Consider the following 16,277-nt stretch of genomic DNA (forward strand, 5'->3'; position numbering starts at 1 on the left):
TACTTGGAGGAAACTCCCAGTCACACACCAACCCGTCCTCAAAGATACAGCTTCGTCCCATCATGAAAGTCCAAGCAACGTCTAAATTCTCCAGAACGTTCAGCTGGGGCGACTTTTACTCAAACATCAAAACCGTCAAACTGAATTTGCTGATAATGGGCAAGATTGTGGATCACGGGAACGGCTCTCTTGGAGTCTACTTCCGCCACAACTCCACAGGTGTTGGCAACGTGTCCGTGAGCCTCGTCCCACCGATGAAAGAGGTGGAGTTTGATCTGGAGCGTCAAAGCGTGGTCAACCCCAAAGACTCGAAGACGTTCAACTGCAGGGTGGACTTTGAGAAGACAGAACGCAACAAAAAGGTGATGCTGTGTAACTATGACCCATCCAAGACATGTGCTCAGGAGCAGACCCAGAGCCACGTCACCTGGATGTGCTCCAAACCATTCCAAGTCATCTGCATCTACGTGTCTTTCTACAGCACTGACTACAGACTGGTACAAAAAGTGTGTCCAGACTACAGCTACCAGAACCCAGCATCCTATCTGCCAACAGGCTAACCAGACGTCAAGGACACAAGTGTAGGGCAATGTTTCATTAAATCCACAAAGAATAAATCCAGTGTGAGCAGCTAATAACTGGTCTGACGGACGTAGGTTTTTGAAAGGAAGTTTAGCTTTACTCTAGAGAATATGTTTATCTTATTGATCAATTACTTTAAAGTAGCTTATATGTATTTGGAGCAATATCTTACCTGTTGTAGACTACAAGAGTTGTATCAGACTGGTTTTGTGAAATGCATATAATCAGGGCTGCAACTAACGATTGTGTTCATTATCGATTGAAGTGACAATTATCGTTTAATCTTTTGGTTTTATGAAATGACAAAGTTGCAAAAAAATGCTCATCATGACCTTTACTATCACATAAGACAAGGCTGGAGCTAGGTAATGTTTAGCATTTTATTATATTTATTAAAGACGTGAGCGATCAATCAATCAAGTCATCCGTTTTGTTCTACACATACTTCATCCAATAACACTTTGTGTGAACTAGATAATAGCACGTTTTTCTGTTTGTAAGGGCTAATATATCATCACTCTTTCATGGCCTTTATTTGTAGATATATCAGGATGCAATGCTTTTACAACACTCTTCTGTTGCATTTACCTTGTACACTTTAGTCATATGTGATCCTTTCTATCTTGTGTATTTCATAACACTCTTTACTGTGTGTTGCCCAAATAAAAACAAACATGATTAAAAACTAAAACCAATACAGAGTTACCAAGAGAGTCCTTCAAACCAGGAGTTCCTAACCTTTAAGGCCCACCTGTGATTGTTACTTTGCCGAGGATCACCTTCCCAAATAAATGAGAAAAAAACATCGCATCACAAAATAAAGAGGGCTGTATATGTGTTATGCAACTGTCAGCTGTAATGACCAAAATAAATATTGTGCTTACCCTCACTCATCACCATCAGCATTATAAATCAGAATTTTTTCATTTGGTATTTTTTTATTTGGTACGATCAGTGCTTGGATTGTTTTTACATTGACAACTCACTCGTGAGGATGTTTAGACCATCTAGACTACAAACAACAAAATGAGAGAGCGATATGGCTCAAAACTACATTTTGTTGAAGCATCTGTATAGGATGTTGTTTTCTAGAAGTGAAAGGCAAATTATTTTATGTCCTCATTAACACAACCAGTGTTATTTCTATAAATAGCATTATATTTGTAAGTGAAAGTGGAGGAAATGTGTGCTCATTCAGGTAACTGATTTTATATGCTAAACATTCAACCGTTTTCTAAAAGGCACAATACCTGGTCGTATTGATCATTATTCTCTTTTTGTCTCTTATTCCCCCCTTTAAGCTTAATAGGCTACGTAGCCTTGCTGGGGTGCTCTGCAGCTGTTTAGAGAAAAATACTGACTATCTTTGTTTTAAAACCACCTCCATCATAGCAGGGATAAAGCATCCTGACAGCTGGGAATGTTACTGCCAGATACTGTTCAATAAGAAAGAAAGCTCACACAAGTATTACATGAAATACACAGAAGTATAAATAAGGCACACGTATTTTGGAGTAGTGGACTGCAGTAAAGCGCCCGGGAACTACTTTGGGATTCAATGTCTCACTGAAGGACTCTTCGATATGCGGACAACAGAATTTAGGGAACGAGAAAACAAACATTCTGCAGATACAACCTGCTAAATAAGTTTTGAGCCTTACCGCCCTCCATAGTACAGCAGGGATACGAGCACAGCATCTCTGGAGCGAGCTTTATGTGAACGCGAGCCTCCTTCGCCGTTTGGACGGGGACAGGACTAGGGGGGGGGGAAACAGATCTTGATGGGGACACAGGGTTCAATTCAACACTGGCATGTAGGCTGTAACAAATGTCTTTTTGTTTTTGCATTCGAAGGTTTTCAAATCTGTTCACATTTTTTCATAAACCTAAAAAAATGGGGAAAATATAATTTTGTGTTATTGTGGTTATATAAATGTAATTTATGGTGCCATTAGATTTCTGCACCACCTCATTAGTACAAGGGCGTTCATTTTAATCCAATCTGATGTTCTTCACTAAGATCAAAGCGCTGTCCGAAGAAACGGAGCGTTGCATTTCTATATGAATTAACAAACTGATAAATTAAAATGGATTAAAGAAAACCTTTTCAATCGATGTGTATGGTGCCCCTCCAAGCAGAAACGAGATTTCATTCAGAATATGATGAAAAATAGCAAAACCTTTACGATGTAGACGAAGTTGAATTTGCCATTATTGTGTCTGAAATAGAGAAAAGCCTGTAACGTCTACTGCACAACAGCGCCCTCTGGTGGGGCCGTGCCCCTAACGCAAAAACACAGATGCCAATAAGTTAGAAAACGTTGGCTGTAGCTAACATCAGGAGTTGGGAAAATGTAATGTTCAGCTTTGCTATAAATGTTATTAAATAGTATGGCACACAAGTCTGCTTCATAATAAGCTTTACGACACTGAAATTATTTCGTTTGAGTCATTACACTAAATATCAAAACACTTGTCGTTCTCCCTGAAATGTCCTCAATTTAGGTGCGACTGGTTTCTGTGAAGTCCCAAAATGAAACGTCTTGTTTTATGGGACAGCTGAAAATAAATAAAAAACATATAAGTCATACAAAAATAACAGACACAGTTTGCATTGCATTCAATACAAAATAGTTGTGGTTTAATCTTTTGGGAACAAAAAAATGGCAACAACTAAGTGTCACTTCTCATAACTGGCAATATCTACAGGAAAGAAATAGCGGTTCCTTCTATCAAATACCATTTTACACCAGGCTAAAATGATAACTTCAAATGTATTTCATGTGGTTTGCCTTGGTGTGCATTTTGTTCACATTCGGTCGATTCTGAACATTAAAACGTGTTCATTTCAATTTAATTCCCCCTCAGTCTTCATGCCTGCAAAGAAAACATCTCTCTCCCAATTTAACGGTTGAAAATGCTTTTTGTTTCCACAGCTTCAAAAACACTTGCGTCTGTACAAATTCCTATGAAAAAAATAGAAATGACAGTTCTGAGGAGAAAAAAACAAATAAGAAATCAGTCATAAAACAACATTTACATGCCTGACTGATTCCTAATGTTATTTTTAAACCATTTCTTAACATTATTTTTCCCTCCATTTGTTTGTCTAATGACACCTCGGATTGTATTTTCTCTCAAGGGCTACGAAGACAGATCCACACACAAAATACAATTTTCCCAGGAAGGACATCCAGCTGTGCGTTTCTGTATCCTCTCTATGCTGATTCTTTCCCCCCCGACTATTTAAAAAAAAGAAACGGATGCAGTTGAAGCAGAGTTCTATGTGAGAGTACAGCTGATACATCTTCTTAAAGGGTACTTTGTTCTTGGTGGTCCAGCTGGGTCTTTAGTCCATGAAGCTTGCTTCAATGTGTGCTTGCCGACAGTATTTCTACTTTACTGCTGGTAAGAGTTGAGGAAGGGTGATCTGTGACTTTAGTGCAATGTTTTCCCAACTTTCTTTGGGAGGATTAACGATGAGTTTGTCCCATATCTGCTTTTTTTGACTAGCCCTTGGTCGTCTTTCTCGAGGGGGGGAGGGGCTTCTAGTTTGTGACTAACAGGCCCACTTCTTCTTTAGTCACTCGCATGTGTCCATTAGATTGGGGACGTGTCCTACTGCTCTACTCCAAGCACTAAGAACAGAGCAAAAAGAAGCCTTTTGATGAAATAGACAGTTAAAGACTTAATTTATCTGCACTTTGTCCTTCAAACCTCCAGATTTCCAGACAGTTGGTTCTTTCTGGATTGCTGGTTCCAGTCCCCCCCGAATGGATTCCAAATTAGGAACTAACAGGATGTCAAGGGATTTAGCCTTCACACACGGAAAAGAGCACAATGTCAGGCACCTCACTAAGCCAGCGCCGAAGAGTAAGGGGGGGGGGGAGATAGGTGTTATTTTAGTAAACAACAAACATCCACTTCACAAGCCCACCTGCCCCTCTCTTCCACCGCCTCTTCCGCTTTCTTCTTCCCTCCATCTTTAGAAGAGACTAAATACAGCAGGTTTGTACGGGGCAGAAGGGGGAGATTCGGGGGAGGCTGTCTGTAGTAGGTAACAGCAAGGGGAAAGGTTGCCCCTGTCTGAGGGGAGGGATCTGTGTGTCTTTCTATGTATATGCATGTGTGTATATGTATCGGTGTAGACGTCTTGCTGTTAGGATTGTTTGAGGCGCTTGCGTGGGGGTCCCAGGAAAGGGCACTGGGCTGAAGCCAGGGAGCGGTAAGCTTCGGCCACCAGGTGTGGATGAGATGCCACCATGGACTTCCAACCTGCTGTCTCCATCACCTCTGCAGCATGACTGGAGGGTGGAAACAAAAAAACAGTTTAGGGAAAAACAATTGGTATAAATAATATATTGGTTAATAATAGATTATTTTCTTGATTACAGTATTGGCCCAATATGTTTTTTTTATGGATCTTCTTAAATTCGAGGACAAAACAATTACATTTGAATTACAATTAGTTTTGAATGGAGAGAGTATCGGGGTACCACTTGCCCCTACGGAGTGTGTTGCATTGTGGGTTGTTTGTAGCTGGGGTAGCAAATGTCTTCAAGTTTGTCTATAGTGTTAAGAGTTAGTAAGCCCTGAGAGTGTTACATTAGACCAGTTCAACCTGCAGGAGCGTCTGAAGGCTTGTAATCAGGGCTGTCCTATATTTGGGCCAATACAGTCATAGCAGAGAGTTGCAGATCAAACTTCTTTATAACTTATCCCATTAAGCATCTCGTGAACCCGGCTGATTTATCATGGGACACATTGGAGAGGACTCGAACCTCAGGTTGGGAACCACAAATGTAAGACAAAGAAAAGCAGCAAATCCTCACAACTGCAAAACAATTAATCCGTTATCATCATATCAGCTCATCTATTAAAGCGACTAATTATTTAGGCTCTCTAAATGTAAATGAAATGAAAGTGTGTAGAGGGAGGGAAATAATCTGGAGGAATATGCGCGAGCTCAACATCAGTACAGACAGATGTTCGGAGTTAATATCACACTTTCATCCGACTCAACAGATAAGGTGACAGCACACCGAGTGAGGAGTCAGGTTGTCCTGATCCCCCGGAAAGCCTCGACAGTGTTTAATAGTAATCAGACAGACTACTCCATGAGGGGACATGTGAAATTAAATCATTAACTGTGACGACAAGGGATGAGGCGAGAGGGCGAGACCGAGTCCTGGTCCCCCCCAGTAACGAATCCAAGATAAAGAAGAGATGCAACAGATGGAGACAACAACAGAGACAAAATGTTCAGTGGACTGCGAGTCTGCTGGAGACTTGATTACAAGTGATGACGTGTGAACTCACTAGTTGATGAAGTCGACGGCCTGTGTTTTGAGCTGATCGGCGCTGTGCAGGTCAGCCAGGATGAGGATCTCTGCAGCGTTTTCCACGGACAGACTTGTACACAACGCGTCCTCACACATAACCTTCAGTCTCTCCAGAGCATACTGAAGGAGAGAGAGGACACTAGATCAGTACATACTGAAGGAGAGAGAGGACACTAGATCAGTACATACTGAAGGAGAGAGAGGACACTAGATCAGTACATACTGAAGGAGAGGGAGGACACTAGATCAGTACATACTGAAGGAGAGAGAGGACACTAGATCAGTACATACTGAAAGAGAGAGAGGACACTAGATCAGTACATACTGAAAGAGAGAGAGGACACAAGATCAGTACATACTGAAAGAGAGAGAGGACACAAGATCAGTACATACTGAAAGGGAGAGAGGTCACCAGATCAGTACATACTGAAAGGGAGAGAGGACACCAGATCAGTACATACTGAAGGAGAGAGGACACTAGATCAGTACATACTGAAGGAGAGAGGACACTAGATCAGTACATACTGAAGGAGAGAGGACACTAGATCAGTACATACTGAAAGAGAGAGGACACTAGATCAGTACATACTGAAGGAGAGAGGACACTAGATCAGTACACATGTCTGTCTTCACCAGTATTCGTGAGCCATTTGCTGCGACGGGTTAGGTGGTTTTGGCTAATATCATTTCAGCGATCAAATCCAGTCTGTAATGTCACACCTCTAATGGAGACCATCCAGTCTGAAGCTGTGTTTCAGAAGTCAGTCTCTCATTTGGTGTTTTAGAGGAGGGAGATCAGAGTGAAATCATCCAACCGTTTCTTTAAAATCATGATGGCTTACCAGGCTAATTGGTTTAGTGCACTTAATCCATCTTATTACTTTTAGTTGGGGCAATATCTGCAAGGACACAGTGTGCGCTGCCAGCAAAATAATATGCAACTTTAAAATCACATAAAATACAGCCGGGACGGCAATATAAACATCTTTAGTAAAAATACACAGAGCCAAACAGCCTCCATCAACAGATTCTATCCATCGAGAAAACGCTGTCTCAATACGTCTCAATATAGCGATGCAGTAGCTGTATTGTTGTATTACTTTGTCAGCTGCTGCCAGCAGGTCGTCGGCCATCTTGTCCAGGTTGGGAGCCTTGTCTGTGTAAATGAAGCACATCATCTCTTTGAAGACCTCCGGCTCCACGTCGTTGATCTCCACTCGGTTCTGACGGAACAAGACGGTGAGTAAGGAAGTTAGATTCGAGCGTTTCACCGTGACATGAGCTTCAACTACCTGCCCTTTATCTCATTAGGTGCAGTACTTCATAAAAACAGTTATTTGTAATGCTGATATTCACAAACTGTACTCTGCAGTATTATATAAGGGGAATTAAGAAAGAGCATGTCATTATCTATGGGGCTGTAAATCTCAACACAGTTGTTGAAGTCAATTCATGGTGTTTATTTGAATATCACAATATGTGATTATAACAGGACTACTTTAAGGACTGTAAATTAAATACTCTTACAACATTTAAACACACAAAGTTAAACTACTTCATTGATGTATCCAGTTCAAAACTATAAAAGTCAAAGCATACGTATTAATTGTGTTCACAAATCAGTTGGTCAAGTATTGTGCACTTAAAGAAACCTTGCAGCAAATGAAGAAATCATTATTTTTTTATAAGTTCTTAATTAAGATTTTGAAAAAACAGGACTCCTTGTGACTCTGAATCATGTTTGCTAGAGTTTAACACATTAAGAGGTTATGTGTTACATGGAATTTGAACAAATGATGAATTGATTAAAAGCACTTTTATCTTTAAAACACGATTTAAAAATGATTTCCTCTGCCAGCATTCCATTTGTTGCCTTTCAGTTCAAATCTGCTCATATATTATTGAGAGAAACGTTTCCATCTTTCAAAAAGTAGCAACATAAAATCTAAAATAGCCTTGGTTTAAAAAAAAAAAAAAAAAAAAAAAAAAAAAAAAAAAAAAACATCTGGACAGCTTCTCCTGTAATTTCATTTCTTACAGTTACATGTGCTACAATGAAAAAAAAAAGCAATCCTCTGCTTCTGCAGCTTTGTCAGTGAAGGATGAATCCTGACCCCCAAGTACGGCGGGACAATTTCATTTCAGGTGCACTATCATTCAGTTTCACCAAACAGCTCTGTGCTGCAGCCGTTTGACAGCACACCATCCTTCACTCACTTTAACCCCTCAACACAGCAGGGAACGTGTGAGCAGTGGAGCCGCTGGAGGAACAAAACTAATTTATTTCTAGGAATTAAAAAAAAAAAAAAAAAAGCTCCGGGACCAGGGGCTCACCTTTTTACTCTCCTCCATCTCGTGCTCAAACATGGCGCTGAATACAGGGGAACGTGCTGAAAGTAGGAATATGGAGAGAAAAAATGTGAAGGTGGGAGTAATTATGGGATCAGAACAAACACGCACCACACACAGTCAAGCTTTCTTTAACCGGATAAACAAATAAACTGTAAACAGGGTGTGTCGGACTCCTGTCTGTACCTGCCAGGATGGCTTTGTGGGCCTGAAACTCCTGTCCCGCCACACACAGGGAGCAGTCTGTGAAGCGGGAGTTCTCCCACAGGCCCCCCAGCTCATCTGCAAGCCGGCAGTCAGGTACCTTCACCATGTTCATGGTGTTCTGCCCAGATATGTTGACTGAGTCCTGCACCACACTCACCTGAGGGAGAGGAATGACATGTAAAAATGTAACTGTAAATGAGAGGTGGTATAAACTAAGAACAGTTTAACTCAAGGCAGTGTACCTCACAGAAGAGCGTGAGCTTGTCGTCAGGTAGAAGACCGTTGGCCTCATCTAGGAGGAAGTCTCTCCGGATGAACTTCTTGAAGCCCCAGTCCTTCCCTTGGACAAAGCGATATGCTCTCTGGCTTTCTGCACACAGCCGGGACGCACAGAGGTAACAAAAAGGTAAGTCCACGTAAAAGCTGCACAGAGGGACGTTACATCTAGACAATGATGGCCTCTGTTTCAGTTACAGGTCTGTGCTACCCAGTCGACTCACCCATGGCTTTGGTCTCCTCTCCCTTGGCGTTGAGGATGGAGAATTTGAACTTGGCGCGCACCTCGGCCTTCGGACAGCTGACCAGCAGCAGGTAGAGAGACAGGTAGTCTTTGCTCTCCTCATCCAGGCCCTTAGGATTCACTCGCAAACACCTGATGGTGGTTGAGGGTGGAACAGTTAAGATCTCTAGTAAAAGGGATGGAAGTAATAATGTATTAACTAGGGGTGTAACAATACGTGTATTGGTATTGAACCGTTCGGTAAAGGACATTGGGTTTGGTCATCCTTTCGGTATGTCCTGTGATCCAAACAGCTGTTTACGTCTACTCCTCTCGCACACACAGAACAAAAATTCTAGAGTGTGAGTTTTACCTTTGTCGTTTTCCCTAGTGTGCCGAAAACGAACCGAACCGTGGCCCCAAAAACCGAGGAACGTACCGAACCATGAATTTCTGTGTACCGTTACACCCCTTCTACGAACATTAACGGTGTAATTTGCAACAGTAATCAGACGGGGAGCGATTCTCTAGATGTTTCTCAGAAGTCCACTTCCTGTGCACTGCGGTAAGACGATGAAAACTGAACATTAGAATACGATCAAACAGAGCGGCTCTCTTGCCCACCCACCATTTCAGCTTGTCATTGGCCCCCGAAGAGAAGGTGGAGCTCTTGATGACCTCGCCCATCTCCTCACGACAGAAGCTGAAGTTGTTGATGGTCCACATGTAAGAGAACTTCACCACTTTGATCTGGCAGAGGGAAAGGTATTCAGTGGAGCTCCGGACCTTTGATTTGTTTGAGATGAAAGACAACAGCGTGATGATCATTTTACCTGTGTGTAACACCAGCTCTCGGCCACGGGCCCGCTGGACATTTCCGCAGGGGGAGGGGGACTCGGGACTCTTGACATTGCCAGCGTGACAGAAGGTGTCGGGGGCAAGAGGGTGAGGAGAAGGATTCCGTCACTTCCACTTGTCAATGTTCAGTCCTGACGTCCATCTGCAGCAGTACACGCCAGATGGAAGCAGTTTGCCCCCTAGAAACAGACCACGAGTGTGATTAGTTGATCAGAGTTTAAATCCCATCTCCTTGAAAATCCTGTTCAGCCTGAAACGCATTTTTCTAACGAAGAGGCAATCACAGAAAACCGTTTTGCAAAAAGCTCATTGAGATGCAACACACGGGCACCGTATCTTTCATTAATCCAGTTAAGATTCAATATCATTATATTCATGCGGCCACGCTGCCTGCTATTGAGGCTTGTGTGGTTGTGGCGAGATGAATTGTCCCTGACCCATTGAGGGGGGGGGGCACAGCAGGAGATCGATGGCCCACGCCTGTTCTAAGATCAATAGCCGCTGCAATTGCAATTAAGTCGCAAACATGAACTGTAAATAAACAAGCTGCCTCCCAGGACTGTGGTGGAGGTTGGAGCTACTGGCCAAACTACCTTCAAGTCACACGGCCACAGGAAGGTTGTGTAGACTTGTGACGAACACTTCTCTCCTCTAAATAACACACTTCCACAGCATGTGTGTGTGTACTGTATGTTGGATAGTCAGGCCTGATAACCTCTGTGACCATTTAATGCCACGAAATATTCCATGTACTATAGAAAATTCAGACTTTTGTATCATTCTCGTAGGTACAGAGCTCCTTTTATTCACAAATGATAGGAGGTGCCATGATGCCGTTATCAAGACCTTTAAAACCTTATAAGTGGCAAAGCATCCTAACTCACGTATAAATCTACTGGAAGTTAGAAATGTGGATCTACACATTAAAAAGGATAAGACTAGTGATATATTACGAATACATCTATATTTCTGCTGTCACCAAAAGAGCAAAACAATGCTGACTGATACAACCGATAAGGGGGAGTCATTCCCACAAACACCGTCCCGCTGGCCTAAATATTGAGTTGAGTATCATAGTGTACTAATCCACCACTGAAAATAGTCCCCATTAAATGCACCATTTATCCTGTTTGAGTGTTTTTTTCTCAACAGCCTCATTTAGCTTTTCAGTAGGAACAGATGCACCTGTGCCAAAAAGTAGTTAAAAAGTAATTTGTAAAGCATTCAGATTAATTAACAAAGTGTAGCTTGTGGTCTTTTCATGGGATTTTGGATTACATTTATATATTTTTCAGTTCAAATGACTGCGCTTGAGAAATCAAGACGAGCTGACAGGGTTTCAGACTGCTGGATTGCCTCAGACTAGAAGACAAAAGTCAGCGTCAATATTTAATTATATGTGACGGTACAGGTACTGTGTTGCCCTCTTTTCTACCCCTTTAGCAGGGGATAAGGACACAACACCTCGCACTGGACATCATGTTGACAGACAGATTCATAAGCCTTTTTCATCTTGCTGCACAATGTTTTCCACTCCAGTCAGTTTCTTTCTAGGCCCTCGTACTGTTAATCTGGGACCAATTCTTCTCACTGTTCAATATCTTTTTTTCCAGTCAACCATTTTTGTCTGCATTCCTCTAACCCATCATCCGTCTCTACCTTCCTGTCACACCCGGAGCCTTTAATGTCTTCATCCATAAATTCAATTTGGGTTCAAATGCAGCGCAACAACAAGTGTCGGCTGGGAGCTGAGCTTTTTGCTCCTCGTGATCGCACTGAATGAAGGAGACACGTTGACCGTGAAGCTGCTTAGAGGCGGTGTGAATGGTAACATCTGAACGTATGACGCACTTAACAGACTAATGTTAGTGGCGTAATAATGGGAAGTTATTCGTTTAATACTACAGCAAACATACAGCATCCACAAATCCTTTAAAATCACATTTTATATGATTATCAGAATTCTGAGTGGGAAATGTATATATATATGCTACTTCTGCTAACAATCCCACAATGCAATGGGTAAAAATGAACCGTTATGATGTTGTACAAAATTACGATGATTCATAAAGTGTCTTTAATCTCAATTTACTGGTGACGGTAAAGTCAACTACTGCATGTATAATAAACATGCATCATACGTATTCAGGTCTCTCCACACTCTCGTCTATAGTACATGCTGTGCAATGTTGGTACCGTGATCTCCTACACAGTAACAGTGTAGTACAAATGCCTGCACAGCCAGATCTCTAACCAATAGAAGGTTTTTTTAGGATGGGACAGGATGAACACTCTGTTGGAACTAAGCAATTACTGCCGAGTCACAGTCAAAGCCTGTTCTCCAGGCAAAAAGGAAATAAAATCAGTGTAACTAACGAGGTACATCATAACATTACCACTTTGAGTGAAGACATCTTGATTTAAGTGCAGATATTTTGTCTAATGCGGACTAAATGAATCAATGTCTAATCAACACAAAGTTCCTGTTAAAGATCAGATGAACGGAGAAGCAGCCAATCTTCTTGATTCTTGAACAGCAGCAACGAGTGAGATGGACCGAGACAAAGGAAGGGGGGGGGAAGTAAAGTGATAGAGAAGCCAAATGGAAAAGCTGGTGGCAAATGAAAGATGGGCCACCATCTGTGGGCCCATTCAAAAAAGATAAATTGCTACAAAAAGTGGTTAGATGGAGACAAAAGAAAATCAAACGGAGGTATAACAGAGAAACCAAATACAGATTTGTGGACCGGTGGACTCTGATGAAGATGCACGGTGCATTGAAACCGTCCCAACACACAGTTTCATCCTCAACGACCCACTGACTGAGACGTGAACTATAACCCTGCAGGACTAACATCTGCAATAGCCATTCAAAGTATTTACATTCAGCAATTATCACTCTATATTGTAGTTGTTATTGTTAGTGGCAGAGTCTGCCATTCCCTTGCTGTCTTCGGATTGCATGACAGATTCAACAATGCTAATAAGTGGGCAAGGGGCTGAAAGATTAAACCGCAGCCATTTCTGTTTAAAGAAAAATATGACAAAAACAAAATACACAAATCTCTAGAATAGACGCAGCTGAGCCGCATCCGACCTGTGATGATCACCCATGCTCTAACCTGTTAACATGTTCCCCAGCACAAATGTGCTGCTCAAGCAGGCAGCCCAGATAGGAGAGAACAGGCTTGTGCTGGACTGTGATTGTAATGAAACAGGAAAAAATGGCGGACAATGTGGGGAGAGGTGAGGAGGGGGGGTCTGATTAGAAGGCGTTAACGTTCTTTATTTCATGACGTAGATTTGGCCCAAATGGTCAACTCCATCTCCATTTTTTTTTGGGTAAGAAATGTCGATATTTAACACCAGCATTGATGTGTTTTATCAAAGTACAGTCATATAACTTGGATTAAAGCTTAAGAAACGTATTTAAGTGTGCAGCTACTCTTCAATATTTGCAGCAGAGTGATGGAACAAGAAGAAACCTCGAATAGAAATCGTAAAAAATAACAACTTTTTTCCTCTACATTCACATGACGGTAAAAACCTACAGGAACCAAACTCAGAAGATCGATCAAAGTCACCTCGGTTTCCAAAACTACCACCAGAACATCAAAGGCACAAGGATCAGGTCTTACGGTTGTCTGCTAAACTTTCACCATTATATCTATACACATATCACCAATATATGTTGATTATCTAACAATTTTTTTTCAAAGATGTAGGAGAGGCAACAATCTATGAAGTGTTTGATCATCGCAGTCTTAGTGAGAAGTAAAGTTATGCTCATTGAATTCAAATGCAGATATATAATACATGATGTGGCAGTTATGACCACAGTGGTTATTTTCGTGACATTTCGCTCACCCAACCCGAAAAAAAAAAAAAAAAAGAGAGAAATCAATCTCTGCTCTAAATTAAAGACTCGAGGTATGGTGGCACTTCACGTGGCAATTTCCAAAGGGGGATGAAAAAATTGCTACCGTTGTCGAAGTGTCAGTGAACACAACGTGTATTTCCAAAGCTTTGGTCTTCGAGGTCTGCAAAAAGCCAGACAAACCTAAAAAACTATAATTGGTACAGGGGCTGGGGATCGATTGCACGGCGCGTGTTGGGCCTCTGCGGGAGTGATTTCATATTCTGTCCTTGGTCATGGTGCTCCTCCTTTCCTAAAAACTCAATCTCAGAGAGGTATGAACTATTGATTTTGCTACAGCGATCAGCTTGCCTCGCTCTTATCCCTGACTTTGTGCAGACCCACAATTACATTGAAGGGGATTTGAGTGGGTAAAAAAAAAAAAAAAAAAAAGCATTAGCACCCCAGGCTCCCCCCTCCTCCTGGTACTTCCTCACGAAAACCCTCCTCACTTCGCCACGCACGGGAGGTTAAAGGGAGGAGGGACCTCAATGCATATCTAATGTCTAAAGTCACCTGGTTCACAGCAGCACAACAGTTGCACTTGACGTGTTGACCTCGAAGGGCAGACACTCCCGTAGGCTGCAAAACACTGCCAGTAGTCCGGTCATTGTGGCTGTAAAAAGCAGCTTTCAGGGACATCTTTTACTATTTTTTGATTTGGTTGATTTGAGCTTCATCGTGAATCTGTGGTTTGCTTTTTTTTTGCCCCAAACAATTTAACGGACAAGCTCGCTGCAGACGAGGTTTGTATGATGTTTCAAATCGAATTAATCTTCATAAATTGTGACAGACGCTGTTGTTGTGTGGGACATTGTGATGGGAGAGAGAGTATTTGCTTCTGGCCAGTGCAACTGGATCGCATCAATGTCCACATCGCAAAAACCTGGATCACAACAATTTTTGGCAATGGATTGCCTTACTGTTTAAGTGTTATGACGATTGGAAAACATGGACTAAGCATTTCATTTCTGTTTTTAAAGTTGTGCAAGTTATCTCCTTGGGGCAGAGAAATCTGACTTCAGATTCCAGTAAGAGAACATTATAAAATACTTTAAGAATAAACGGAGGTTTGTAACTCACTTTCATGATACAAGAAAAACTATCACATACATTGCAAAAGTTGTTAAAAACTGATTTGAAGGTGCAAACGCAGTGGATTTTACTCTGGGTTGCCACACTGAAGGGGAGTTATGTATATGCAGTATATCTGCAGGGCCAAGAGGTAGACTCAGGACTTTTTTTATTGAGGGCCATTTTAAATCTGCTGCATGGCAGCACTTTGACTTCAACATTAGGCAATAATGTAGCAAAAAGATAAGTATTGATTGTACTACAAGAAAGCCAAGACTCCCCGGTTACATTCGTTTTAAAAAGCATCCCAAATCATTGGAATACAACGTTATCACTCTGCAAGTTATGGCCAAAACATTATGTATTAAGTTGAATCAACCCTTCTCACAAACGGTCTTGATTAAAAATCATCACGGTCTAAAAGACATAAAGATACCAATGTTCATGTTACAGTGTTCACCACCAGCATGAGAGATAAACAATTAAACCTTCTTTATACATGATAACCCTGCTGTGGAGTTTGCTCTGTTTCCAGTGAACCTGTACAGATGAGCCAATATTACACTTGTCTTCTCACTCTCTATCCAAACAATTATAAATGAGCTATTAAACTCACCAGTTTTTGGGCAGCTTGAGAAAACAGACCATAACACCACGAGAAGCGGTACTTGTAGGGCTAAAACATACATAAATCCTGACATCTATCCATTAACCACAAATACATTATAGTCATCTATTAATAATAGTGATCCATTATGATTACGTTGAATTAAATTTAAACTTTTCGCCATATTACATTTGTTTCTATTAAGTAAACTTACTAATCTTTTAATTGTTTGATAATTGATATTGGGAAGTGAACCTCACACCTTCTAGTTACTGTAGTCGATGACAGTAGCAGGTAGTTAACGTTAACTTGCTAACAATACAGACAGTCGACAATGGTGTCTTACTTTGAATTGGCTCTTTTATAATACTACATATAAACACCGAGGTGCTCATGTAGAAAAATAAATCCCATACATTGATGACAAGTTGTGATACTTTCAAAAAAATGACTGCAAATAACCCAATCTGACGACAGCACGCCAGTTAGCCGATTGAGCTAGCTAGCTAGCAGCTAACATAAGCCAAACAAAAAGGTCGGATAAATCGCCGCAAACATTGCGATTATAAAATACGATATAACCGCCTGCTTCATGTTGTTTTAAGTCTTAAGTCCCTATATGACTGCTTTCTGTTTTAATTATCGACGGACTTACCTTTGTGTTTGGTTAAATTGTGACGCTAGCTGTCCGTGATCTTGTGTTGTTGTGATTGCTAACAGGCTAACTGTCTATAGCACGAGCAGACATGATGGGTCTTGCGAGGAGCGCCACTGCTGTCTCGGAGTCATTTTACGGCCCATTAATACAATGACAAAAAATGTACATACACTAAATACGTTTTA

At 41.4% G+C, this 16,277-nt stretch overlaps 2 protein-coding genes across 2 annotated transcripts in view; one reads left to right on the plus strand and one right to left on the minus strand.

Annotated features, from left to right (window-relative positions):
* Positions 1 to 1,105, plus strand: part of LOC116381102 (neurexophilin-1-like) — a 1,991-nt gene extending 886 nt beyond the window's left edge. Inside the window, exon 2 of the mRNA XM_031842943.1 lies at positions 10 to 1,105. Coding sequence (XP_031698803.1) covers positions 10 to 560 — 551 coding nt within the window. The 3' untranslated portion in view covers positions 561 to 1,105. The remainder of the gene's footprint in view (positions 1 to 9) is intronic.
* Positions 1,106 to 4,107: 3,002 nt separating this feature from the next.
* Positions 4,108 to 16,194, minus strand: LOC116381611 (speckle-type POZ protein). Its single transcript, XM_031843899.1, has 10 exons — positions 16,090 to 16,194; positions 9,813 to 10,016; positions 9,608 to 9,729; positions 8,981 to 9,132; positions 8,723 to 8,850; positions 8,460 to 8,637; positions 8,259 to 8,314; positions 7,025 to 7,147; positions 5,902 to 6,044; positions 4,108 to 4,886 (listed from the first exon to the last, which is right to left on the minus strand). The coding sequence occupies exons 2-10, from the start codon at positions 9,888 to 9,890 to the stop codon at positions 4,742 to 4,744; spliced, it is 1,125 nt and encodes a 374-aa protein (XP_031699759.1). The 5' UTR covers positions 9,891 to 10,016; positions 16,090 to 16,194; the 3' UTR covers positions 4,108 to 4,741.
* Positions 16,195 to 16,277: the final 83 nt, after the last annotated feature.

This window comes from Anarrhichthys ocellatus, unplaced genomic scaffold, assembly GCF_004355925.1.
Source record: "Anarrhichthys ocellatus isolate YVR2014 unplaced genomic scaffold, GSC_Weel_1.0 scaffold4, whole genome shotgun sequence".
In the NCBI taxonomy this organism is placed as follows: Eukaryota; Metazoa; Chordata; class Actinopteri; order Perciformes; family Anarhichadidae; genus Anarrhichthys; species Anarrhichthys ocellatus.

What these genes read in the sequence shown, in the direction of transcription:
- LOC116381611 (XM_031843899.1), bottom strand. Translation starts at nt 9,890, where the DNA reads ATGTCAAGAGTCCCGAGTCCCCCTCCCCCTGCGGAAATGTCCAGCGGG. An exon ending in AGCTCACGCTCTTCTGTGAG is followed by an intron (nt 8,638 to 8,722) that starts GTACACTGCCTT and finishes CCTCTCCCTCAG; the next exon opens with GTGAGTGTGGTGCAGGACTC. An exon ending in GCCGTCGACTTCATCAACTA is followed by an intron (nt 4,887 to 5,901) that starts GTGAGTTCACAC and finishes TCCACCCTCCAG; the next exon opens with TCATGCTGCAGAGGTGATGG.